The 27,532-nt window shown below is 54.7% G+C and overlaps 1 protein-coding gene across 1 annotated transcript; it reads right to left on the reverse strand.

Moving 5' to 3' along the window:
- Positions 1 to 5,626: 5,626 nt before the first annotated feature.
- On the reverse strand, positions 5,627 to 27,043 carry ATF6B (activating transcription factor 6 beta). The gene is made up of 18 exons (XM_038768543.1): positions 26,959 to 27,043; positions 21,456 to 21,535; positions 21,281 to 21,359; positions 16,295 to 16,401; positions 15,823 to 15,946; positions 15,372 to 15,457; positions 15,045 to 15,180; positions 14,747 to 14,878; positions 13,746 to 13,891; positions 11,944 to 12,129; positions 11,754 to 11,845; positions 10,895 to 11,053; positions 10,663 to 10,770; positions 8,324 to 8,411; positions 8,137 to 8,207; positions 7,912 to 8,023; positions 6,683 to 6,767; positions 5,627 to 6,318 (listed from the first exon to the last, which is right to left on the reverse strand). The coding sequence occupies exons 1-18, from the start codon at positions 27,041 to 27,043 to the stop codon at positions 6,107 to 6,109; spliced, it is 2,088 nt and encodes a 695-aa protein (XP_038624471.1). The 3' UTR covers positions 5,627 to 6,106.
- Positions 27,044 to 27,532: the final 489 nt, after the last annotated feature.

Here is a 27,532-nt window from a genome sequence, read left to right on the forward strand (position 1 = left end):
GTGACTTTTTTTTTCAAATGGTGTTTGTTGAAGCACTCACTACGTGCCAGGCACCGTACTAAGCGCTAGGGTAGCTAAGAGATCATCAGGTTGGACATAGTTTCCACGTCCCACACAGGGCTCACGGACTTAAGCCCCATCTTACGGATGAGATAACGAAGGCCCTGAGAAGTGAAGCGACTGGCCCAAGGTCACACAGCGGACACGTGGCAGGGTTGGGATGAGAACCCGGGTCCTCCGCTTCCCAGGCCTGGGCTCTTTCCACTGGGCCGTGCTGCTTGCTTATTTGTTCGTTTATGATGTCTGATAAGTGTTGACTCTGTGACAAACAATGTTCTAAGTGCTGGGTTAGATAGAAATTCATCAGGTTGGAAACAGTCCAGCAGACCCCAGCTCTCTCTCTCTCTCTGCCCCTGCACCCACCCGGGATCCTGTCCACCCCTCTCCCTGCCATACGCTCACATCTCCCGGGCTCAGCCTCGGAGAACGCGGGAATGAGACTTCCGGACGAGCTCGCCCAGGTGGTCGGATCCGGTCGGGAGGCACGCGTCCGGAAGCACGGCTGCCTCGCCTGGACACCTAAGGCGACGTCAGAGCAGATGGACTGTCCCCCCGCGCTGGCCTCGGGCGCACACGAGCTTGGGTCCGGGGGTCTGGATGGACATGGCTGGTGGTCCGCCGGCCACACCCGTCCCCGGGCCAGGGGAGTCCTGCTGCGTCCTGGAAGGGGGGCGGCCAGGCCCTTGGGCCTGCGATCTCCCTGGCGGAGACGGCGAGGGTCCCATGTGCACGAGTCTGCCCGCGTGCCGGCATCCCTGTGGGTGTCCGTGTGTCCGGGTGTGTGTGTGGCTAGTTTTTTCCTGGCCTCAGTGAAGAGGATGAGGTCAGCCTCTTGGCAAGTCCGGCCTCCCCGCGGCCTCCCGTCTGACCCAAGCTCGGACGGCTGGAGCCAGGGCAGGTAGCGGTGGTCTGCCCCCTCCCCAGGCCTCCGCTGGAGAGCTGGAGGGGCCGGAGCAGGGTGAAGGGGCTTGGCGGGAGGCGAGGATGCAGAGGGCTAGGAGAGAAGAGGAGACAGGGGACACCTGAGTTCTGGGGGAGGAGGCAGGGAAGACCTGGGGGCTCTCACCACAAGGTCAAGCTGCTTCCCTGGTCATATAAGCCCGCAAGGGAAACCTCAACCTTATGGCAGCTTCCCTCACCCCCGAAACTCAAAGGGGTTGGGGGCCAGAGGGAACAGCGGTGAGAGAGCAGGAAATGTGGGCAACAGGCAAGGGGGAGGACGACGACGACGTGAAAGACCAATAGATAAAAGAGACCAGGGGAGAAAGTGAAAGAGAAAGGGAGAAGACCCAAAGGCAGAGGGGGATAGAGGTGTCGGGGAAAGAACGATGGCCAGTCCAAGTGGGCACGCGTTGGCAAGAAGAGGGCTCCAAGGGCAGAAGACACGCGGCCTAGTGGATGGAGCACGGGCCTGGTGGTCCGAAGGATTTCGGCTTTAATCCTGGCTCTGCCACTTGCCCACTGTAGGACCTTGGGCAAGTCACGTCACTTCTCGGTGCCTCAGTTCCCTCATCTGCAAAATGGGGATTAAGGTTGTGGGCCCCATTTGGGCCTGGACTGTGTCCAACCTGATTCGCTCCAATCTGCCTCAGCGCTTAGTACGGTGCCAGACACACGGTAAATGCTCAGCAGATAGCTTTAAAATAAGAAGAGAAAGAGACGAAGGGGGAGAGGTTTGGAAGCAGAGAAGCCGGGGAAGGAAACCAGAGAGGGCTTAAATTCGGGGGAAGTTCATTGGCCCTCAGATTGGGGTGAACAACCAAACCCCTTTTCTTGAAAATGAACCCGAACAGAACATTAAAAAACTTGGATTCTGGTGTCGGGTGGGATGGGAGGTGACGAGAGCTGAGGGATCAGAGCTAGAGAACGGGAGGAAGAGAAGATCGTGTTGGAATTTGGGGAGGGGACCGAGAGCAGATGGAGAGGACAGGCCAGGGAGAGGGACAAAGATGGAGACACTGAGAGGGGACAGAAGTGGACGGAGAACTACTCGGAACCAGAGGTAGTCCGACGTCTGGGGAGACGGGTGGTGTGGATCGGGTGGGAACCTCGTGACACCGAGAACTCACGCAATTGTTTTCCTCTCCTGTGTGTGTGTAAGGGGGGACGCTCATATTTACCACGGGGACCGGGGTCGCTGTGGCAACCACACATCTGGGCCCCGGAATCCAGATGTACTGCATCCAGAAGCCATAGCAAAGCGATGAGGCAAACTTTGGGCTCCCCGGTCTTGGCCCCCACAGCTGGGAAGGGGATGGTGGGGGACTGGAGTGGGGGTGGGGGTGAGGAGGAGGAAGAAGAGGAGGAGAGGGAAAGGACAGGAAGTGCGTGAGGGCGACTGGGAGGAGGACACAGGGAGGACAGAGGATGGGGAAGGGACGGGGAGGGAGAAGAGGGAAGAGGACCGGCACAGAAGGCATTGGAAGGTGAGGGAATGGTGGGAAAATTAGGAGAAAGGGAAAACGGGGCAGCGGGGAGACACGGGGCAAGATAAGGAAAATAGAGCAGTGGAAATCAGTGAAAGAGCACAGGCCTGGGAGCCAGAGGACCTGGGTTCAAATCCCGGCTCTTCCACTTGTCTGCTATGAGACCTTAGGCGAGTCACTTCACTTATCCGGGCCTCAGTTACCGCCTCTGTAAAATGGGGACTAAGACCGTGAGCCCCATGTGGAAGAGGGACTGTGAGCCCACTGTTGGGTAGGGACCGTCTCTATATGTTGCCAACTTGTACTTCCCAAGCGCTTAGTCCAGTGCTCTGCACACAGTAAGCGCTCAATAAATACGATTGAATGAATGAATGATCATGCTGTGTCTAGAGTAAGCACTTAGCAAATGCCATTAAGAAAAAAAATAGGAGCCAAAAAGCGAGAGGAAATTGGTAGGTGGGGACAGAGAAAAGAGGTGGCAGAGGAGCAGTATTGGTTAGTGGAAATAACTTCTCTGTGCCTCAGTTTCCTCATCCGCAAGAATGGGGGTTAAATCCTACCCCTTCCTACCAAGACTGTGAGCCTCATGTGGGAAGTGTGTCTACACGGATAACCTTGTAGCTACCCCGGTGCTTAGACCAGCCCTTGGCACATAGTAAGCACTTACAAATGCCATAATTATTATTAGTTATCATTTAACTAATGATAACTAGAGAAGCAGCGTGGCTCAATGGAAAGAGCCTGGGCTATGGAGTCAGAGGTCATGGGTTCGAATCCCGGCTCTGCCAATTGTCAGCTGTGTGACTTTGGGCGAGTCACTTACCTTCTCTGGGCCTCAGTTCCCTCATCTGTAAAATGGGGATGAAGACTGTGAGCCTCCTGTAGAACAACCTGATCACCTTGTAACCTCCCCAGCGCTTAGAACAGTGCTTTGCACACAGTAAGCGCTCAACAAATGCCATCATCATCATCATTTAACTAGAAGCAGTTCCGTGGCTCAGTGGAAGGAGCCCGGGCTTTGGAGTCAGAGGTCACGGGTTCAGATCCCGGCTCCGCCAACTGTCAGCTGTGTGACTTTGGGCAAGCCACTTCACTTCTCTGTGCCTCAGTTGTAAAATGGGGATTCATTTATTCATTCAATCGTATTTATTGAGCGCTTACTGTGTGCAGAGCACTGTACCAAGCGCTTGGGAAGTCCAAGTTGGCAACATATAGAGGCGGTCCCTACCCAACAGTGGGCTCACAGTCTAGAAGGGGGAGACAGAGAACAAAACAAAACATATTAACAAAATAAAATTAAAACTGTGAGCCTCCCGTGAGACAACCTGATCACCCTGTAACCTCCACAGCGCTTAGAACAGTGCGCTGCTGTAAGCGCTTAACAAATACCGTCATCATCACTATTATTATTATTTAAGGAAAGCAAGGGGGACATGGGACCCTCCCAAGGGCTTAATACAGACCTTTGTAAGCGTTCGACAAACAGTCAATGAGGAGGAGGAGGAGGGAAAGGGACTGAAGGGAATGGGGTAAGGGAAGACGGGTCGGCCATTGTGAGGTAAAGTCGTGAGGGGAGCGAAGGGGCGGGCTGTAGCGCTTAGAGCAGTGCTTGGCACATAGTAAGTGCTTAGCAAATACTATTATTATAATAATAATAATAATTATTATTATTATTATTACAGCTCCCAATCAGGCCTACACCCGAGGGGAGCCTCGAGGGCCGCGCCCCACCCCCCCCCTCGTCTGCCACGTGCCTTTCCCGCCTCCCCACAGCTGACTCTGCTCTCGTCCAATCACCATCGGCCTCCGCGGGGCGCGCGCTCTGCTCTCGCCCAATCAGCGTCGGGGTCACCGGCCCCCCCCCCTTTCGGGGACACGGCCGCGCGCGCGCGCGCACCCCCGTTCCCGCCTCAATGAACGGCTGGCCGCCCCCGCGCATGCCCAGTGCCCCCGCACCGTGAAAGCGTTCCCGAGGCCGCCCCCTGGTGGCCGAGCCAGAAATAGGGGGAACGGGCCACGTGGGGTGAAGAAGGGGTTTGGGATGAGAGGAGGGGGAAAAGGGGAGATTTGGACTAGAGAAGGGGGAAAAGTTGGCGAAACCAACCTCCAATCCCTCTCCTCGGGGAGGGGGGGAGTTGTAGCTGTAGGAGGTAAGGGGGCGAAGAAGGGGTTTGGGATGAGTGGAGGGGGAAAAGGGGAGATTCGGACTAGAGAAGGGAGAAAAGTTGGCGAAACCAACCTCCAATCCCTCTCCTTGGGGAAGTGGGGAGTTGTAGCTGTAGGAGGCAAGGGGGCCTGTTTGCAGACAGCCCCACCCCTAGGAGCCCCCATCTGAGTCGCCATGGTTACTCCGCTTTATTTTCACCCCAAACAGTGGCCGGCAGGGAGGGGAAGGCACCCAGGGCCTGCCTGGACACGTGAAGGTCCGGTCGGCTCCTCGCCTCACCCTCCCGCCACCCCCGGGGCCCGGGCTCTCGGCCCGGCCTGGTCCGGGGCCAGCCAATCCTCCGGGCGCCCACTTGGCCCAGGGCCTCCCTCCTTGGCCCAAGCGGCTTTGGTGAGGGTCGTGCCCCTGGGGCTGACGATCAGGAGCAGCTGGCCGAGGGCTGGGTAGGTTTGGGGGGGACCAGAGGAGAGGGGCCAGAAGGGAGGCGAGCCTGCCGGAGACTAGGCCCACATCCCCGGGCCCTGACCTCTGACCTCCTCTCACGAGGCCCCCTTCCCACGCCGAGGATCCCCAATTCTGCCACCTCTGGTTTGGGAGGGGTCTCCCTCCGCCTTCCTGGCCGAGGGCCTTGGCCCGCTCCCTGCTCCTGTTGTTTGTCTCGGGCCAGGGCTGCGGACGACGGGAGGACGCCCTGGGGCCGCGCCTGTCCTTGGGTGATGGCGCCTATGACTCCCCCTTTCCACAGTATGGGGGGTGGAGGGGGGTGCCGCGTTCCTTCCTGTTTATCCGGGAACATTCCGGAGCGGTCCGTGACCCAGTCCCGGGACACCCATTCCCGCCCTGCCTCGGGCCTGGGAACTGGACACCCGGACTGGTGGACGACGCGGGCTGGAGGCCCCGCTCCCTGTCCCCCGCTTCTTCTCCCGAACCCACCCCGACCATCTGCCAGTTAGACGGCACCCCCTCTAGTTCTGTCTTCTTTAATAATAAAAAATAGGGAGACACACATACGTAAGCACGCACGCACGCACACAACCGCACACACAGCCCAGTCGCCCTTCCCTCCCCTACCAGGACATCCACACCTCCCCCATAATGTAAAAACGGAGCTCACAGGTTCCAGGCCCATCGGGTGGACCACCTCCTTCCCCTCCCCAATCCAACACCAGAGAAACAGTAGAACATGAGCAGGAAGAGAAAAGAACCCTCAAAAACTGGTCCCTTGAATCCCACAGCAAAAAGAGGGAAAGGAGACCCATCCTATGAATGAAGGGGTGCTGGGCACCACCCCACCCCAACCAAGTTAAGTGCCTTGGCCTGGCCCTGCCCCCTGACCTGACAGTGCCAACCCCCTCCCCTCTCACCCCAGAGTCAGGAGGCCTGGGGGCAGGGAGGGAGAATCTAGCCCCCTGCCCTCTCAGCTACGAATCAGTGCCGGCCGGAGGGGTCTGGGTCAGGGCTGGCCGAGGTAGAGGGGCCGGTGGAGGGGAGGGCGACGGGCGGGGGCCGGCGGGGGCAGGGGGTCCCTGGTGGCGTTGCCGGGGGCCGGGCGGAGGGAGGGTGGCACGGTGGAGCTCTTGATGTGGATCACCCGAGTGTCCATCACCTCACACTCGATCTGCATCATGACCTCGTAGTCCCCGGGGCCTCTGCCGGACAATGTCTCTACACCGGAGGGGCGGGGGGAGAGAAGAACTCACGTCAGACCCCTTTCGACTCGGGCTTCTCCAAGGCTATCAGGCAAAACAGCAGTGTTGCCCCCACCCCGCCACCTTCTCAGCAGCCAGTGCGGCTTCTCTACTAGATCCGTTCATTCAATTGTATTTATCGAGCGCTTACTGCGTGCAAAGCGCTGTGCTAAGTGATGGATCGCCCCAGACACTCTCCCCTACCAGAAGTCTCCTGCTTCTTGCTCTCCCCCCGGCCCTCAGGGCTCTCCTCCCTTCCTTCGGCCCACTGCGGGCGCTCCCCTTCTTGCCCCCTGCCCGGGCCCGCTCCAACCCCTGCCGTGGAGGCATTCCCTCGTTACCGTTGGGGGCCATGGCGGGCATCACTAAGGACATCTTGGGCCGGGACGTCTTGTTGTGGCTGATGGCTGGCAGGAGCAGGTGGTCCTAGGGAGCCCCGAAGAAGTAGAGCGTGGCTGGCGGGAGGGTGGGCAAGCGGGCCCCGATGCCCCCTCCGCCCGGCCACCACTCTCCTGCCATCCCCAACCCCCTCCCCATCCCCCCCGCCTTACCTCCTTCCCCTCCCCACAGCACCTGTATATACATACATATGTTTGTACGTATTTATTACTCTATTTTATTTGTACATATTTATTCTATTTATTTGATTTGGTTAATATGTTTTGTTTGGTTCTCCGTCTCCCCCTTCTAGACTGTGAGCCCGCTGCTGGGTAGGGACCGTCTCTATATGTTGCCAACCTGGACTTCCGAAGTGCTCAGTACAGTGCTCTGCACACAGTAAGCGCTCACTAAATACGATTGAATGAATGAATAAACACGATTGAATGAATGAATGAATAAATACGATTGAATGAATGAATGAATGTTGGGTAGGGACCATCTCTATATGTTGCCAATTTGGACTTCCCAAGCGCTTAGTACAGTGCTCTGCACACAATAAGCGCTCAATAAATACGATTGAATGAATGAATGAATGAATGTTGGGGCGGGACCGTCTCTATATGTTGCCAACTTGGACTTCTCAAGCACTTAGTACAGAGCTCTGCACACAGTAAGCACTCAATAAATGAATGAATGTTGGGGAGGGACCGTCTCCATATGCTGCCAACTTGGACTTCCCAAGCGCTTAGTACAGTGCTCTGCACACAGTAAGCGCTCACTAAATACGATTGAATGAATGAATAAATACGATTGAATGAATGAATGTTGGGGAGGGACCATCTCTGTTGCCAACTTGGACTTCTCAAGTCCAGTGCTCTGCACACAGTAAGTGCTCAATAAATACGACGAATGAATGAATGAATGTTGGGGAGGGACCATCTCTCTATGTTGCCAACTTGGACTTCCCAAGCGCTTAGTCCAGTGCTCTGCACACAGTAAGCGCTCAATAAACACGATTGAATGAATGAATGTTGGGGAGGGACCGTCTCTCTATGTTGCCAACTTGGACTTCCCAAGCGCTTAGAACAGTGCTCTGCACACAGTCAGCGCTCAATAAATACGACTGAATGAATGAATGAACCCCAAGCCCGGGGCGCTGGAACGGGGAGGGGCAGGGGGGAGGCCTCACCCGGCGGAAGGAGACGACGTAGAAGGTGTCCTCGCGCCTGTCGATGGCATCCAAGAATTCCGGCTCCGAGTGCTTGGGGTGGCGGTAGAGCTGCAGCTGGCTCAGGGACTCCCTGAGGGGCGGAGGGGCAAAGATGGGTTGGGGGACCCCAGTGGGGAGGGCCTCTGGGACGCCCCCCTGGGAAATAGGAGGCGTCTGGGCCTCTGCCCCGGGGGATCAACTCGCCTTTCAGGAGGGCCAGGAGGGTGCGGGGGGACGGTGCGGGCCGGAGGTGACTTCATCCGTAGTTGAGCCTTCTAAAAGAGGAGGGGGGGTGCAACAGTGTGAGGGTTGGGCCGGACACCGCCCTCGCGGCTCCCCAGGGCTGCCCCACCCCGGCAGGCACCCCGTTTCCCAACGCCGGGGCTCCCACCTGCCTCTCCCGTGCCCTCCGGGGCTGGGGGCTTCTCTTCCGCCCGCTCTGGTGCCGCTGGACCCAGCCGCTCAGTTCATCGGCCAGCCTGGGGCGGGGAGGTCAAAGGTCAGCCTCACCCTCCCCTACCGCGCCGCCTCTGTCACCTTAGGCTGGCTCTCTCTCTACTACTAAAGGCTCAGGTTTTGTTTTTGACTTATTTACTGTATCAGGCGCTTACAACGTGCCAAGCCGTGTTCTGGGCGCTGGGGTAGATTCATTCATTTGATCGTATTTATTGATGATGGTGATGGTATTTATTAAGCGCTTACTATATGCAAAGCACTGTTCTAAGCGCTGGGGAGGTTACAAGGGGATCAGGTTGTCCCACGGGGGGCTCACAGTCTTGATCCCCATGATGATGATGATGGTATTTATTAAGCGCTTACTATGTGCAAAGCACTGCTCTAAGCGCTGGGGAGGTTACAAGGTGATCAGGTTGTCCCACGAGGGGCTCAGTCTTCATCCCCATTTCACGAATGAGGCAACTGGTTGAGCACGTACTGTGTGCGGAGCACTGGACTAAATGCTTGGGAAGTCCAGGTTGGCAACATCTAGAGATGGTCCCTACCCAACAGCGGGCTCACAGTCTAGAAGAGGGAGACAGACGACAAAACAAAACATATTGACAAAATAAAGTAAATAGAATAAATATGTACAAATAGAGTAATAAATACAAACACATATACGTATACACAGGTGCTGTGGGGAGGGGAAGGAGGTAAGGCGGGGGGATGGGGAGGGGGAGAGGAAGGAGGGGGCAAGTCAAGGTTGGACACAGTCTAAGTAGGAGGGAGAACGGGCACTGAATTCCCATTTTTAGCGGAGGGAACTGAGGCACAGAGAAGCAAACTAACTTGCCCCCAGTCTAAGTACGGGGGAGAACGGGCACTGAATTCCCATTTTTAGCGGAAGGAACTGAGGCACAGAGAAGCAAACTGACTTACCCCCAGTCTAAGTACGGGGGAGAACAGGCACTGAATTCCCATTTTTTCGGGAAGGAAGGTGAGGCACAGGGAAGTGAACTGACTCGCCCAGGTTCACCCAGCAGGTCGGTGGCCCAGCTGGTTTGAGAACCCAGGTGCCCTGACGCCCAGGCCTGGGCGCTTCCCACCAGGCCACACTGCGCCTCTAGTTCCGCGTTCCCATCTCCTTTCAATCTATACTCATTCCCACGGCATCAACTACCACCTCCCTGGGGATGACTCCCAAATCTACCTCAACCACCTCTGTTGTATTGGACTCCCTTAGTACAGTGCTCTATTCTATTTATTTACATATCTATTTATTTACATATCTATGCTATTTATTTTATTTTGTTACATATCTATTCTATTTATTTATTTATTTGTTTGTTTTGTTTTGTTAGTATGTTTGGTTTTGTTCTCTGTCCCCCCGTTTTAGACTGTGAGCCCACTGTTGGGTAGGGACTGTCTCTATATGTTGCCAATTTGTACTTCCCAAGCGCTTAGTACCGTGCTCTGCACATAGTAAGCGCTCAATAAATACGATTGATGATGATGATGCAGTCAGCGCTCAACAAAGCAGCACGGGCGTGGGAGTCCGGAGGACCTGAGTTCCAACCCTACCTCTGCCAGCTGCCTGCTGGGTGACCTCAGGCAAGTCACTTATTTTCTCTATGCCTCAGTTTCCTCAACCGTAAAATGGGGACTCAATCCTCCTTCCTCCAACCTACACCTTGAGCCCCATTTGGGACAGCGACCGTGTCCAACCGGAAAAACTAGCTCTCCAAGTGCCTGACACGTAGTAAGTGCTTAATTATTAAGTGCTTAATAATCCCCCTCGTCCCCCTCTCCATCCCCCCATCTTACCTCCTTCCCTTCCCCACAGCACCTGTATATATGTTTGTACATATTTATTACTCTCTATTTATTTATTTTACTTGTACATATCTATTCTATTTATTTTATTTTGTTAGTATGTTTGGTTTTGCTCTCTTGTCTCCCCCTTTTAGACTGTGAGCCCACTTTTGGGTAGGGACTGTCTCTATATGTTGCCAATTTGGACTTCCCAAGCGCTTAGTACAGTGCTCTGCACATAGTAAGCGCTCAATAAATACGATTGACGATGATGATGATGATACATACCATTGGAAAAAACGGCCGAGGTGGTTGGCGGGACGCTGGCTTTTCGTAAGCTATCTGTGCACGGGTGAGGCCCGCCACCTCTCCCGGGTGGCCCCGGGGCAGCCAAGGCGCAGGGGGCCCCATCCCCAGCTGGTCCGGCACCGCAAGGACAGGTGACCCCGAGCCCGGCCAGTCTGACCCCCGCCCCCTTACCGCAGGGACTCGGTGCGGTTGAAGTGGCGGCAGTCTGGAGACAAGAAGAGCTGGTCCAGATCTCTGAGCAGCAGCTCCTTCATGCCCCCGGGGTAGGCGGTCAGGTTCCTGGGGGGGGGGACGGCGGGGCTCAGGGCGGGGTGCAAGGGCCACCCCAGCTGCAGAGGGGGAGCCTCTCGTCGTCCCCTTCCACCCCCTCATACATCCACGGGGGAGCCATGCCCGCCCTTACCTGAAGCGGGGCCGGCTGGGGGTGCTGGGCCGGGGCTCCTCCAGGGCCGGGGGGACCTCCCGGGGCGGGTCCCCCGAGAACTCCAGCAGGTGCCTCCGGGGTCGCGGCTCCACCCCCTTCTCCCGGAGCGAGGTGGGGGCCGAGGGTGAGTCGGTGATGCTGGGGGCGGAAACGGCGGGGCGACGGCGAGGGGGACGGGTGCCAGTCAGCCCCCATCCTTCCCCAGGCTGCTCCCCCCCGTAGGCACCCCCCCCAGACTGCCCCGCTAGTCCTTTTGGGTGGGGGGGGGTCAGCAGGGGCTGTGCCAACGACGGGGCTGGAGGGAGAAGCCCAGCCTGTACCAAAAGGACTGAGGGGCGGGCGGAATGAGGACCATCGGAAAGGACGAGGACACAGACGTCAGACAGCGGTGGTTCAGTGGGAGAATTTTTGCCTGCCACACTGGAGGCCCGGGTTCGATTCCCGGCCAACGCATCGGGCTATTTTACGAGAAGCAGCGTGGCCTAGCGGATAGAGCACGGGCCTGGGAGTAAGAAGGAAATGGGCTCTGATCCCGGCTCTACCACTTGTCCACTGTGTGACCTTTGGCAAGTCATTTTGCTTCTCTGGGCCTCGCTCAAGTCATCTGTAAAATGGGGATTAAGATGGTGAGCCCAGTGTGGGACAGAGACTGTGATGAGCTTGGATGTACCCCAGCGCTTAGTACAGCACCTGGCACGTAGTAAGGGCTTAAAAGACAGCACAGTTATTCTTACCACCCTGAACGCGGAAATACGCGCAGGGAGGGGTGTTGGGGCCAGGCCGAATCCCGAATCGGGGAGGCGGCGAGGAAGTGTCTCCTCGCTGTCCGGGACCTCACCTGACGGGCCCAAAGTTGAAGGCGATGAACAGCAGGAAGACCATGACACAGACCACCTTCCTGTTCCCGGCTCCGAACTTCAACTCGCTGTTCTGCAGGGGCCCGGGGGGAGAGCGGGGGCGTGAGACCCCGCCGGGCCACCCCGGGGTGGGTCCCCCCGCGGCGGCCCCCCTCGGCGGTCCCGGCTGACCTCGGCCAGGAGCCCCTCGAGGCGTCGGCGCAGGGCGGCGTTCTCCCTGCGCAGCTGCTGGTTGTCGGCCAGGACGGCCTGGAGCCGGGCCTCCAGGCCCTGCACGTACTCCTTCTTCTTCCGCCGGGACTGGCAGGCCGACTCGCGGTTCTTGATCATCCGTTGCTGCCGCTTCAGCAGCTTCACCTGCAGACCCAAGGCCGGAGGCGGGGCGGGGGGAAGGGGGTTCACACCGCGCCCCCACCCCTTCTCCTCCCATCCCGGGACGCCACTCTGGCCCACCCGCGGCAGCCGCCGCTCTCCCTCTCTTTCACTCAGCTGCGTTTATTCATTCATTCGATCGTCTTTATTGAGCGCTCACTGTGTGCGGAGCACCGGACTAAGCGCTTGGGAAGTACAAGCTGGCAACATCTAGAGACGGTCCCTGCCCAACAGAGGGCTCACAGTCTAGAAGGGGGAGACGACAGACAAAACAAAACATATTAACAAAGTAAAATAAATAGAATATGTACAAATAAAATAGAGTAATAAATATGTATATACAGGTGCTGTGGGGAGGGGAAGGAGGTAAGGCGGGGGGGATGGGGAGAGGAAGGAGGGGGCTCAGTCTGGGAAGGCCTCTTGGAGGAGGTGAGCTCTCAGTAGGGCTTTGAAGGGAGCGCTTACTGCATGCGGAGCTCTCCAGATGGAGCAGAGAGGGTCTCCCGCTTTCCGCTCCGAGCCCCTGCTCAATCTCGGTTCCCAGAAACCTCACCAGTCTCTGCCCTTCCTCAGCTGTAGAGGAGGAGGAGGGCGGCTGGCCCGCCCCAAGAACGCTGGAGGATCGCCACCCCCCCCCCGACCTATTCACCTAGCTCGGGGTCCACGCTGCCCCCCAAATCCTCTGCTACCCCAGCTTCTCCTCTTCTGGTTCCCGCGTACCCCTCCACCCCTCCTCCTTTCTTCTTCTGCCTTCTCCTCGGCTGGGGGACACCATGTCAGGCCGGCAGCGCCGCCCCGAGAAGAGGGGGCCGTGGGGGTGGGCGGCTGGGGGTGCACAGGCCGGCGGAGGGGTTGGGGGGGGTTCTCGGGCAGGGCCCTCACACCTCACCCCGCCTCGGGACCCCTCCCAGAGGGAAACACTGGAACGGGATGCCAGCCACTCATACGGTGATGTCATCTGGAGCCCGGACAATCATACGGGAGGAATTGGGCGAGGCCGGTGAGGAGGGGGGGAGTCCCTGCCGGCTTCCGGAGGGAGCGGCGGGGTTGGCCCCGGGAAGGCCGAGAGGGTCAGCTGGGGGAGCGGAGCGGCGGACGGGCTTCCCAGGAGAGCTGCTTAGGCCGGTCGAGCCGGTGAGGGGTGGGGAGGGTGGGGGGAGCCGGGGACCCCCGCGTTTAAGTTAAGAACAAGTCCCACAGCTGAGGGAGGCGGTTCCTGCTGGGCCTGGTCTGAGACTCCGCCAGTATCAGTCAACTGTTCTGGAAGGGGGAGGAACCTTACAAGCAGTCAGGCCAACCCTGTATCTTTTGTGGGGGCGGGGGTCCCACTCCCTTCTGCGTCGCCCTGACTTGCTCCCCTTTATTCATCCCCCCCCCCGCCCAGCCCCACAGCACATATGTCCACATGCATCATTTTTTTATTTCTATTCATATCCATCTCCCTCTCTAGACTGTAAGCTCACTGTGGGCAGGGAATGTGTCTGTTATAGCGTTATATCGGACTCTCCCACATGCTCAGTCCGGTGCTCTGCACATAGGAAGCGCTCACCAAACACGACTGACTCGCGACCGACCCGACCGCGCCCCGGACTCACATCCACCTCAGGGGGGCAGGGGGTCCCAGCCGTGGGCGCCGGGACGATGCTCTTCCTCTCGGGCCTCGGGGCGGGCGGGGCCGGACCCTCCACCGGGGAGGCCTGAACGCACACGGGCCCGTGAAGCAGGACGACAGGGGGTCCCGGGGGGACTGGTGGGGAGGAAGGGAGGGGAGGGGGGGAGGCTTAGCCCCCTGCCCTTTAACCCCCTCCCCTCTGGGAAGGCCCCGTCTCCTGGGCTCCAGACCCCCAGAGATCGCCGACACCTCCCGGGGCAGAGGATTCCAGGGAACCCTTCCCGCTGATCCCAGCCCCCTCCTCGACACCCTACAGAGGGTGAAGGGGTGAGCCTCGGCCCCGAGCCGGGAATTGGGATTCCTCCGATGGCTGGGAACACCACCTGCCTCGTGCCCCTAGACTCACTTTTGAGGGGAGTTCTCACCCAGCCCCCAGTATCTCCCACCAACTTATCCACTCCCTGCCTTTTTTTCTTTAAGCACTTACTACGTGCCAGGCACTGTACTAAGTGCTGAAGTGGACACATGATAATCAGGTTGAACTCAGTCCTTGTTACACGTGGGGCTGCCAGTCTTAATCCCCATTTGACAGATGAGAGAACTGAGACCCAGAGGAGTGATTTGCCCAAAGTCACCCAGCAGACAAATGGTGGAGTCTGGATTAGAACCCAGGTCTGGTGAGTCCCAGGTCCAGGTTCTTTCCACTAGGCCACGCTGCTTCTCTACATACTTTATGCTCTATTATTTCCTCCTCTCCGTAATATATTCCAGGGGCTATTCCAGGGCAGTGTGTTCCTTGACGACAGGACTCATGGTTACGTACAGTATCGAGTGCTTAATACAGCATTCAGCATATAGTAGGCCCTTGATAAATCCTCTAGACAGACTGATGAGAAGGGAAGCTTCCCAGGGGGTGGTTGGAGGGACCATCCCGGGCTCTACGCCCCCTCTCCCTCCTCCTCTTCCTCCTGCTCCCCCTGGACCGTGTACCTGGTGGGGGCTGGGCGAGGGGCTGCAGCAGGACGGCGGGGCTGGGGGACGAAGCGCTGCCGGCCAGCGGGACGGACGTCACCACCACCGGTTTGGGCTGTAACAGAGGCTTCCGCTGGGGCTGGGCCTGCCCTGGGGTGGGGGGAGAAGAAGGAGAGGTTGTATGGGGGGCAGACTGAGGCCGATCCGGGCATCTCCCTCCTGGGATTCACCCTTGCCCCCGTCCCCCCCCAATCTCGGCTTCTCGGGTCCCTACCCTCCCAGCCCGAGTGACCCGGAGACCTCGGGGGGTGAGTACCTGAGGGGCCTTCGGGGAGGGGACCCACGCTGATCTGGACGGAACCGAAGGCGGGGGGCAGGACGTCCCCCAGAAGGCAGAGCTGGGGGGCCTGGGATTCCTTCTTGAAACCCAGCACCTCCTTCACCCCCAAAGTCTGACGGGAAGTGGGCGGAGGGGGTGGAAGGGTGAAGAGGAGAGCGTCACATTGTGGGGAACGGGGGGGGGGGGGCAGACGGACCCTCACCCTTGGGCCGTGGGGAGGGGATGGGACTGCAGGAATACCGCCTCGGGCACCCCCAGGAGACAGAAGGGGAGGCAGAGGGGCGGGAAGCAGGAAGCTCTCACCTGGCCGGGAGACTCCGCGGCGAGGATGGTATGTGAGGAGCTGAGCGGAGAGGATGGGGACGCGGGCTCCGACTTGGCATCTGCATCTGAGTCGGGGGACAGATAAGAGCTGGGCCGGGGGGAGATCGGGGTCGGGTGGGGGAAGGAGCGGGATGGAGCTGGGTCGTGGTGGTGGTTAGTGGGGAGGGATGGGAGCCGGATCCAGGGATGGACTGTGGCCGGGGCGGGCGAGAAGGATGGGAGCTGGGGAGAGGGGGAACGGACTGGAGCGGGGGCCGGGGGCAGGGTTCTCTGACAGGAGTGACGAAGCCTCCTCAGAAAGATGAGAGTTGGGGTTAAAGCAGCGATGGACAGCAGGCTGCCCACCCCCAAACAGGGTGGATGGAGAATCCTCCCTCTTCCCTGCCCACCCCAGCCCCTCGGGGGCTTCGGGCCCCGGCCGACTGGCTACCTGAGGGGTCTTCGGGGGAGGAGCCCACAGTGATCTGAACGAAGCCTGGTGGGAGGGTGAGGTCACCTCCAAGGAGGCAGAGCGCCTCGGCCTTCACAGCCGACGTCTCTTCTGCACTGGGGGCCTGTGGGAGGGGCGCGGTTGAGGGGGAGGGAGTTCACTCAGGAGGGGGACAGAAAGACGGAGAGAGGGTGGGCTCCGGGGGGCCTAAGGAGAGGCAGGACTGCCGAGGAGAAGGCTCGCCCCTCCCGGACTCTGGAGAGAGGGGCCCGGGAGCCGGAGGAGGCGGCTTGCCCCTCTGGGTCTCTGGACGGGGGTCCGTGGGCCCAGAGAGAGGCAGGGCTGCTGCTCCGGGTCTCCGGGATCAAAGCAGCTATCACCCGTTAGTTATCGCCCCTCGGAAGGGGCGAATGGGCAACGCCCCCCACTCTCGAGGGGATCCCTCCCTGAACCCCGGGGTCAAGGGACTCACCAGGCTGGGGGGCTCTGTGGACAGTGACGACTCGGAGCTGAGGGAGGAGGAGGAGGAGGAGGAGGAGGAGGAGCAGGGGGAGGACGGTTCTGATTTCACCTGCAGATCTAGTCCGGGAGAGAGACAGAGACACAGAGATGGGGGGTGGGGGGGTGGGGGGCACATCAGATCCCACCCAGGAGCAGAGGAGGGAACGAAGCGGAGGCGGGAGAGAAGCAGAGTGGTCTAGTAGATAGTGCACAAAGCCTGGGAGTCCTTCCCAGACTGAGCCCCTTCCTTCCTCTCCCCTTCGTCCCCCTCTCCATCCCCCCCTTCTTACCTCCTTCCCTTCCCCACAGCACCTGTATATATGTATATATGTTTGTACATATTTATTACTCTATTTATTTATTTATTTATTTTACTTGTACACGTCTATTCTATTTATTTTATTTTGTTAGTATGTTTGGTTTTGTTCTCTGTCTCCCCCTTTTAGACTGTGAGCCCACTGTTGGGTAGGGACTGTCTCTATATGTTGCCAATTTGTACTTCCCAAGCGCTTAGTACAGTGCTCTGCACATAGTAAGCGCTCAATAAATGCGATTGATGATGATGATGGGAGTCAAAAGGCCTTGAGTTTTAATCCCGGCTCCACCCTTTGTCAGCCGGGTGACCTCGGACAAGTCACTGAACTTCTCTGGGCCCGTTACTTCAGCTTTAAAGGTGGATAAAATTGTGATCTCCACGTGGGATAAAGACTGTGTCCGACGTGATTATCTTGTATCTATCCCAGCACTTAGAACACTGCCTGACACATAGTAAGCACTTAAAAAAAAAAAGGTAGAAGAGAGCAATGACAATCCAAGGGCTCCCGGCTCCACTGGGAAGGGGAAGAAGCATCTCCTAGTGGAAAGAGCCTGGACCTGGGATTCAAAGGACCTGGATCCCACTCCTGACTCCACCACTTATCTGCTGTGTGACCTTGGGGCAAGTCACCGCACTTCTCTGGGCTTCAGTTTCCTCACCTGTGAAACGGGAATTAGAACTGGGAGTCCCACGTGGGACAGGGACTGTGTCCGACCTGATGATCCTGTAATAACGTCCGTCTCCCCAGCTAGACGGCAAGTTCATTACGGGCAGGGAAAGTGCCTGCTGACTCTGCTGTACCGGACTCCCCCAGGCACTTAGTACAGTGCTCTGCACATCCTGCCTGGATGACTGCATCAACCTCCAGCCTCCTGTCTCTCCCCACTCCTGTCCAGACTTCACTCCGCTGCCTGGATCATTCTTCTGCAGAAACAGTCAGGACCGTGAGCCCACTGCTGGGTAGGGACTGTCTCTATATGTTGCCAACTTGTACTTCCCAAGCGCTTAGTCCAGTGCTCTGCACACAGTAAGCGCTCAATAAATACGATTGATTGATTGATTGATCTCACCACTCCTCAGAAAACTCCCGGGGCTGCCCATCCTCCTCCACATCAAACAGAAACTTCTCACCATCGGCTTCGAAGCAGTCCACCCCCTCGCCCCCTTCCTACCTCACCTCACTATTCTCCTACTCCAACCCAGTTTGCACAATTCCCTCTTCTGATGCCAACTTTCTCCGTCCCTCGATCTCTTCGATCTCGTCGCCAACCCCTCGCCCGACACCCTCCCTCCTCAAGCCCAACAGACGGTGGACTCTCCCCCTCCTTCAAAGCCTTACTGAAGGCCCACCTCCTCCAAGAGGCCTTCCCTGACAAAGCCCCCCTTTCCTCTTCTCCCACTCCCTTCTGCGTCACCCTAACTTGCTCCCAGCCCCGCGGCACTTATATCCATGTCTGCAATTTCTTTCTTTACATTAATGTCTGTCTCCCTGCCCTCGAGACTGCAAGCTTGTGTGGGTAGGGAATATGTCTGTTTATTGTTGTAATGCATTCTCCAGAGCGTTTAATGCACATAATGCAAATAATGCACATCATTAACAAAACAAACAGAATAGTACATATGTACAAGTAAAATAAATAGAGTAATAAATCTGTACAAACATATATCCAGGTGCTGTGGGGAGGGGAAGTGGGGAGAGGAGGAGAGGAAAAAGGGAGCTCAGTCTGGGACCGAATAAACAGTAAATGCTCAATCAATACCATTGATGGTTTATTCATTCATTCATTCAATTGTATTTATTGAGTGCTTACTGTGTGCAGAGCACTGTACTAAGCGCTTGGGAAGTCCAAGTTGGCAACATATAGAGACGGTCCCTACCCAACAGTGGGCTCACAGTCTAGAAGAGGGTGACAGAGAACAAAACAAAACATATTAACAAAATAAAATAAGTAGAATAAAAATGTACAAGTAAAATAAATAAATAGAGTGATAAATACGTACAAACACATATATATATATATACAGGTGCTGTGGGAAAGGGAAGGAGGTAAGGCGGGGGGGATGGAGAGGGGAAGGAGGAGGCTCAGTCTGGGAAGGCCTCCTGGAGGAGGTGAGCTCTCAGTAGGGCCTTGAAGGGAGGAAGAGTTGGGTTTATCTACCCAAGCACTTAGTACAGTGCCTGACATTCATTCAATCATATTTATTGAGCGCTTACTGTGTGCAGGGCACTGTACTAAGCGCTTGGGAAGTGCAAATCGGCAACACACAGAGACGGTCCCTACCCACCAACGGGCTCACAGTCTAGAAGGGGGAGACAGAGAACAAAACAAAACATGTGGACAGGTGTCAGGTCGTCAGAACAAATAGAATCAAAGCTAAATCAATCAATCGTATTTACTGAGCACTTACTGTGTGCAGAGCACTGTACTAAGCGCTTGGGAAGTACACGTTGGCAACACATAGAGACGGTCCCTACCCAACAGTGGGCTCACAGTCTAGAAATGCAAATAATGCACATCCTTAACAAAACAAACAGAATAGTACATATGTACAAGTAAAATAAATAGAGTAATAAATCTGTACAAACATATCATCATCATCATCATCATCATCATCAATCGTATTTATTGAGCGCTTACTGTGTGCAGAGCACTGTACTAAGCGCTTGGGAAGTACAAGTTGGCAACATATAGAGACAGTCCCATATATCCAGGTGCTGCGGGGAGGGGAAGGAGGGAGATGAGGAGAGGAAAAAGGGGGCTCAGTCTGGGAAGCCCTCCTGGAGGAGGTGAGCTCTCAGTAAGTGCTTAACAAATACCATTTGACATTTAAAAAAAAGGCAGAGGGGGAGGCCTCTCTCAATCAATCAATCAATTGTATTTATTGAGCGCTTACTGTGTGCAGAGCACTGTACTAAGCGCTTGGGAAGTACAAGCTGGCAACATATAGAGACAGTCCCTACCCAACAATGGGCTCACAGTCTAGAAGGGGGAGACAGAGAACAAAACCAAACATACTAACAAAATAAAATAAATAGAATAGATAGGTACAAGTAAAATAAATAAGTAAATAGATAGAGTAATAAATATGTACAAACATATATACATATATACAGGTGCTGTGGGGAAGGGAAGGAGGTAAGGCGGGGGGGATGGAGAGGACATTTCAGAGAATGTGTCTGTGGTATGGTACTCTCCCAAATTCTTAATACAGAGCTCTGCACACAATGAGGGCCCATCATCATCATCACCAATCGTATTTATTGAGCGCTTACTGTGTGCAGAGCACTGTACTAAGCGCTTGGGAAGTACACATTGGCAGCATATCGAGACGGTCCCTACCCACCAGTGGGCTCCCAGTCTAAAAGGGGGAGGCAGAGAACAAAACCAAACATACTAACAAAATAAAATAAATAGAATAGATAGGTACAAGTAAAATAAATAAATAAATAAATAAATAAATAAATAAATAGAGTAATAAATATGTACAAACATATATACATATATACAGGTGCTGTGGGGAAGGGAAGGAGGTAAGGCGGGGGGGATGGAGAGGACATTTCAGAGAATGTGTCTGTGGTATGGTACTCTCCCAAATTCTTAATACAGAGCTCTGCACACGATAAGGGCTCATCATCATCATCACAAATCGTATTTATTGAGCGCTTACTATGTGCAGAGCACTGTACTAAGCACTTGGGAAGTACAAATTGGCAGCATATCGAGACGGTCCCTACCCACCAGTGGGCTCCCAGTCTAAAAGGGGGAGGCAGAGAACCAAACCAAACGTACTAACAAAATAAAATAAATAGAATAGATATGTACCAGTAAAATAAATAAATAGAGTAATAAATATGTACAAACATATATACAGGTGCTGTGGGGAAGGGAAGGAGGTAAGGCGGGGGGGGATGGAGAGGACATTTCAGAGAATGTGTCTGTGGTATGGTACTCTCCCAAATTCTTAATACAGAGCTCTGCACACAATAAGGGCTCATCATCATCATCACCAATCGTATTTATTGAGCGCTTACTATGTGCAGAGCAACGTACTAAGCGCTTGGGAAGTACAAATTGGCAACGTATTGAGACGGTCCCTACCCACCAGTGGGCTCCCAGTCTAAAAGGGGGAGGCAGAGAACAAAACCAAACATACTAACAAAATAAAATAAATAGAATAGATAGGTACAAGTAAAATAAATAAATAAATAAATAAATAAATAAATAAATAAATAGAGTAATAAATATGTACAAACATATATACATATATACAGGTGCTGTGGGGAAGGGAAGGAGGTAAGGTGGGGGGGATGGAGAGGACATTTCAGAGAATGTGTCTGTGGTATGGTACTCTCCCAAATTCTTAATACAGAGCTCTGCACACGATAAGGGCTCATCATCATCATCACAAATCGTATTTATTGAGCGCTTACTATGTGCAGAGCACTGTACTAAGCACTTGGGAAGTACAAATTGGCAGCATATCGAGACGGTCCCTACCCACCAGTGGGCTCCCAGTCTAAAAGGGGGAGGCAGAGAACCAAACCAAACGTACTAACAAAATAAAATAAATAGAATAGACATGTACCAGCAAAATAGTGTAATAAATATGTACAGACATACATACAGGTGCTGCTCTCACCTGGAAAGATGGGTAGTGGGTCCCAGGGGGGCTCCGGGGGGCTGATGTCCATGCCCAGGTCCAGGGAGCCGCTGTCCAACTGAGGGGGAGGGAAGGGGGAGATGTCAGGGGGCGAGACCCCCGGCCCGGGCCCCCTCCCGCCCCCCGGCCCTCTCCCAGGGGTCGGCGTTTTTACCGGCACGTCCAGGTCCAGGCAGCGGAACAGCTGCGCCTGCTCCTCTGACCCTCCATCCAGGCAGGTGTACAGGCTGCTGTCTGCGGGGCGACAGTCACCATCAATCAATCAATCAATCAATCAATCGTATTTATTGAGCGCTTACTATGTGCAGAGCACTGTACTAAGCGCTTGGGAAGTACAAATTGGCATCACATAGAGACAGTCCCTACCCGATAGTGGGCTCACAGTCTAAAAGGGGGAGACAGAGAACAGAACCAAACATACCAACAAAATAAAATAAGTAGGATAGAAATGTACAAGTAAAATAAATAAATAAATAAATAAACAGAGTAATAAATATGTACAACCATATATACATATATACAGGTGCTGTGGGGAGGGGAAGGCGGTAAGGCGGGGGGATGGAGAGGGGGACGAGGGGGAGAGGAAAGAAGGGGCTCAGTCTGGGAAGGCCTCCTGGAGGAGGTGAGCTCTCAGCAGGGCCTTGAAGGAAGGAAGAGAGCTAGCTTGGCGGATGGGCAGAGGGAGGGCATTCCAGGCCCGGGGGATGACGTGGGCCGGGGGTCGATGGCGGGACAGGCGAGAGCGAGGTACAGTGAGGAGATTAGTGGTGGAGGAGCGGAGGGTGCGGGCTGGGCAGTAGAAGGAGAGAAGGGAGGTGAGGTAGGAGGGGGCGAGGTGATGGAGAGCCTTGAAGCCCAGGGTGAGGAGTTTCTGCCTGATGCGCAGATTGATTGGTAGCCATTGGAGGTTTTTGAGGAGGGGAGTGATATGTCCAGAGCGTTTCTGGACAAAGATAATCCGGGCAGCAGCATGAAGTATGGATTGAAGTGGAGAGAGACACGAGGATGGGAGATCAGAGAGAAGGCTAGTGCAGTAGTCCAGACGGGATAGGATGAGAGCTTGAATTAGCAGGGTAGCGGTTTGGATGGAGAGGAAAGGGCGGATCTTGGCAATGTTGCGGAGCTGAGACCGGCAGGTTTTGGTGACGGCTTGGATGTGAGGGGTGAATGAGAGAGCGGAGTCGAGGATGACACCAAGGTTGCGGGCTTGTGAGACGGGAAGGATGGTAGTGCCGTCAACAGAGATGGGAAAGTCAGGGAGAGGACAAGGTTTGGGAGGGAAGACAAGGAGCTCAGTCTTCGACATGTTGAGCTTTAGGTGGCGGGCGGACATCCAGATGGAGATGTCCTGAAGGCAGGAGGAGATGCGAGCCTGGAGGGAGGGGGAGAGAGCAGGGGCAGAGATGTAGATCTGGGTGTCATCAGCGTAGAGGTGATAGTTGAAGCCGTGGGAGCGAATGAGGTCACCAAGGGAGTGAGTGTAGATTGAGAACAGAACCATCATCATCAATCGTATTTACTGAGCGCTTACTATGTGCAGAGCACTGTACTAAGCGCTTGGGAAGTACAAATTGGCAACATACAGAGACAGTCCCTACCCAACAGCGGGCTCCCAGTCTAAAAGGGGGAGACGGAGAACAAAACCAAACATACTAACAAAATAAAATAGAATAAATAGTCTTATATTGGACTCTCCCCAGCGCTTAGTACAGTGCTCTGCACATAGTAAGCACTCAATAATTTTAGACTGTAAGCCAACTGTTGGGTGGGGACTGTCTCTATATGTTGCCAATTTGTACTTCCCAAGCGCTTAGTACAGTGCTCTGGACATAGTAAGCGCTCAATAAATACAATTGATGATGATGATGATGAATAAATGCTTCAAACGCGTTCGGCTGTTAACCGAAAGGCTGGTGGTTCAAGCCCACCCAGGGACGGTAGTTTTATGGTTTCCCCCTCCTCCCCATCCCCCCCGCCTTACCTCCTTCCCCTCCCCACAGCACCTGTATATATGTATATATCTTTGTATGGAAGGGGGTGTACTTCTATTATTAGAATATTATTATTATTTATTAGAATGAATAAATTCTATTTATTTATTTTATTTGTACATATTTATTCTATTGATTTTATTTTGTTAATACGTTTTGTTTCGTCTCCCCCTTCTAGACTGTGAGCCCGCTGTTGGGTAGGGACCGCCTCTCTATGTTGCCAACTTGGACTTCCCAAGCGCTTAGTCCAGTGCTCTGCACACAGTAAGCGCTCAATAAATACGATTGAATGAATGAACGTGTCTCCCCCTTCTAGACTGTGAGCCCGCTGTTGGGTAGAGACCGCCTCTCTATGTTGCCAACTTGGACTTCCCAAGCGCTTAGTCCAGTGCTCTGCACACAGTAAGCGCTCAATAAATACGATTGAATGAATGAATGAATGAATACCATTGACTGACTGACGGGTCAGGCCGAAGGCCCCACTGAGCCCACTGTTGGGTAGGGACTGTCTCTATATGTTGCCAACTTGTACTTCCCAAGCGCTTAGTACAGTGCTCTGCATACAGTAAGCGCTCAATAAATACGATTGATTGATTGATTCCTTTCCTTCAACTGCTTCTGCGTCGCCCTGACTTGCTCCCTTTATTCATTCCCCCGTCCCAGTCCCACAGCACATCTGTCCCTCTCCGTCATTTATTTATTTCCATTAATGTTTCTCTCCCCCTCTAGCCTGTAAGTTCGTTGCGGGCAATCAATCAATCAATCAATCGTATTTATTGAGCGCTTACTGTGTGCAGAGCACTGGACTAAGCGCTTGGGAAGTCCAAGTTGGCAACACATAGAGACGGTCCCTACCCAACAGTCTAGAAGGGGGAGACGGAGAACAAAACAAAACATATTAACAAAATAAAATAAATAGAATAGATACGTGCAAGTAAAATAAATAAATATTTATTTAGGGATTATTTACTTATAAATATTTATTTATTTATTTACCTATCTATCTACCTATCTATTTATTTATTTATTTAGGCAGGGAATGAATCTGTTATATCAGTTTCCCAAGCGCTTATTCCAGCGCTCTGCACACAGTAAGCGCTCAACAGCATGGCAGAGTGAATAGAGCCCGGACGTGGGAGTCAGAAGGCCCTGGGTTCTAATCCCGCCTCCGCCTCCTATCAGCTGTGTGGCTTTGGGAAAGTCACTTCACTTCTCTGTGCCTCAATTCCCTCATCTGTAAAATGGGGATTAAATCTGTGAGCCCCACGTGGGACAACCTGATGTCCTTGTATCTAATCCAGCGCTTAGAACAGCACCTGGCACATACTAAGCGCTTCACAGATACTATAATTATTATTAATAATAATAATAATAAAATGGGGATTAAGTTTGTGAGCCCCATGTGGGACAGCCTGATGACCCTGTATCTACCCCAGCGCTTAGAACAACACCTGGCACATAGTAAGCGCTTAACAGATACCATAATTATTATTAATAAAATGGGGATTAAGTTTGTGAGCCCCACGTGGGACAACCTGATGACCTTGCATCTACCCCAGCGCTTAGAACAGCGCCTGGCACATAGTAAGCGCTTAACAGATACCATAATTATTATTAATAAAATGGGGATTAAGTCTGTGAGCCCCACATGGTACAACCTGATGACCCTGTATCTACCCTAGCGTTTAGAACAGTGCTTGGCACATAGTAAGCCCTTAACATATACCATAATAATAATAATAATTAGTATTAATTAATTATTATTAGTAGTAGTAATAATAATAATGATGGCATTTGTTAAGTGCTTACTATGTGCAGAGCACTGTTCTAAGAGCTGGGGGGATACAAGGTGATCAAGTTGCCCCATGTGGGGCTCACAATCTTAATCCCCGTCTTACAGATGAGGGAACTGAGGCTCAGAGAAGTTAAGTGACTTGCCCAAGTAGTAGTAATTGTTAAAAATAATAATAAAATGGGGATTAAGTCTGTGGGCCCCACGTAGGATGACCTGATCACCATGTACCTCCCCCAGTGCTTAGAACTGTGCGTGGCCCATAGGAAGCACTTAATAAAAATAAACCGAGAAGCAGCGTGGCTCAGTGGAAAGAGCCCGGGGTTTGGAGTCACAGGTCACGGGTTCAAATCCCGGCTCCGCCACTTGTCAGCTGGGTGACTTTGGGCAAGTCCCTTAACTTCTCTGGGCCTCAGTTCCCTCATCTGGAAAATGGAGGGGGTTAAGACTGTGAGCCCCCTGTGGGACAACCTGATCACCTTGTATCCCCCCCAGCGCTTAGAACACTGCTTTGCACATAGTAAGCGCTTAATAAATGCCATTATTATCAGCGTGGCTCAGTGGAAAGAGCCCGGGCTTTGGAATCAGAGGTCATGGGTTCGAATCCCGGCTCCGCCACTTGTCAGCTGGGTGACTTTGGGCTGGTCACTTCACTTCTCCGGGCCTCAGTTCCCTCATCTATAAAATGGGGATGAAGACTGTGAGCCCCCCATTGGGCCACCTGATCACCTAGTATACCCCCCCAGCGCTTAGAACAGTGCTTTGCACATAGTAAGCGCTTAATAAATGCCATTATTATCAGCGTGGCTCAGTGGAAAGAGCCCGGGCTTTGGAGTCCGAGGTCACGGGTTCGAATCCCAGCTCCGCCACTTTCATTCATTCATTCAATCGTATTTATTGAGCGCTTACTGTGTGCAGAGCACTGGACTAAGCGCTTGGGAAGTCCAAATCGGCAATATAGAGAGATGGTCCCTAGCTGTGTGACTTTGGGCCAGTCCCTTCACTTCTCCGGGCCTCAGTTCCCTCATCTGGAAAATGGGGGTGAAGACTGTGAACCTCCCGTGGGGCCACCTGATCACCTTGTATCTCCCCCGGCGCTTAGAACAGTGCTTTGCACATAGTATGCGCTTAACCAACATTATCATTATCTGTGTATATATATGTTTGTACATATTTTTTTACTCTATTTATTTATTTAATTTATTTGTACATATCTATTCTATTTATTTTACTTCGTTAGTATGTTTGGTTTTGTTCCCTGTCTCCCCCTTTTAGACTGTGAGCCCACTGTTGGGTAGGGACTGTCTCTAGATGTTGCCAGTTTGTACTTCCCAAGCGCTTAGTACAGTGCTCTGCGCATAGTAAGCGCTCAATAAATACGATGGATGATGATGATGATTATCATTATTCTCTGGGCCTCAGTTACCTCATCTGGAAAATGGTGGGGGGGGGGGTGGGGTTAAAACTGTGAGTCCCCCGTGGGACCACCTGATCACCTTGTATCGCCCTCCAGCTCTTAAAACAGTGCTTTGCACATAGTAAGCAGTTAATAAATGCCATTATTATTATTATTACTATTATTATTACTATTATTATTATGAAGCACACGCCCCCATCCCCCCCTCAGGCCCGCAGTGGTCCGCCCCGCCCCGGCTCCCCCCCTCCCGTCCCAGAAGGTGGTCCAACCCTCCCCGCGCGCGCCCCCCCCGCGGGCCCGCATTGGTCCGCCCCGCCCCGGCTCCCCCCGGCCCGTCCCGAAGGTGGTCCAACCCTCCCCGGGCCCCGCCCCCCCGGGCTCGGCAGTGGTCTCTCCCACCTGCTCGTCAGCGCCCCCCCCCGGCCCCCTCGCGCGCACCCCCCCGGGCCCCGCGGACCCCAGTCCTCGGCGCTGAGCAGGTTGTCGGCGAAGAAACGCGCCGGGTCGGCGATGTCGCTGAGCAGCAGCAGCTCCGCCGCCATCTTGCCCCCCCCCAACCCCCCACACACGCCGGCCCCTGGCCCCGGGAAGGAGGGGCCCGGAAGAACCAGGGGCCAATGAGGGACGGCGCGGGAAGGCGCCGGCCAATGGCGTGGGCGGGGGCGGGGGTGCCGGCCAATGGCGGGGAGGGAGGCGGGGCGCCGGCCAATGGCGGAGGCGGAGGCGTGGGTGCCGACCAATGGCGGGCAAGGAGGCGGGGCGCCGGACAATGGAGGAGGCGGGAGGTTCCGACCAATGGCGCGGAGGGAGGCCGGGAGGCGGCCAATGGCAGAGGCGGAGGCGGAGGTGCGGCGCCGGCCAATGGCAGAGGCGGAGGCGGGGGTGCCGACCAATGGCGCGGAGGGAGGCGGGGCGCCGGCCAGTGGAGGAGAGGGAGGCGGGGCGATGGCCAATGGCAGAGGCAGAGGTGGGGCGCCGGCCAGAGGCGGAGGCGGGGATGCCGACCAATGGCGCGGAGGGAGGCCGGGCGC

Source organism: Tachyglossus aculeatus, chromosome Y4 (genome assembly GCF_015852505.1).
Source record: "Tachyglossus aculeatus isolate mTacAcu1 chromosome Y4, mTacAcu1.pri, whole genome shotgun sequence".
NCBI classification, from domain to species: domain Eukaryota; kingdom Metazoa; phylum Chordata; class Mammalia; order Monotremata; family Tachyglossidae; genus Tachyglossus; species Tachyglossus aculeatus.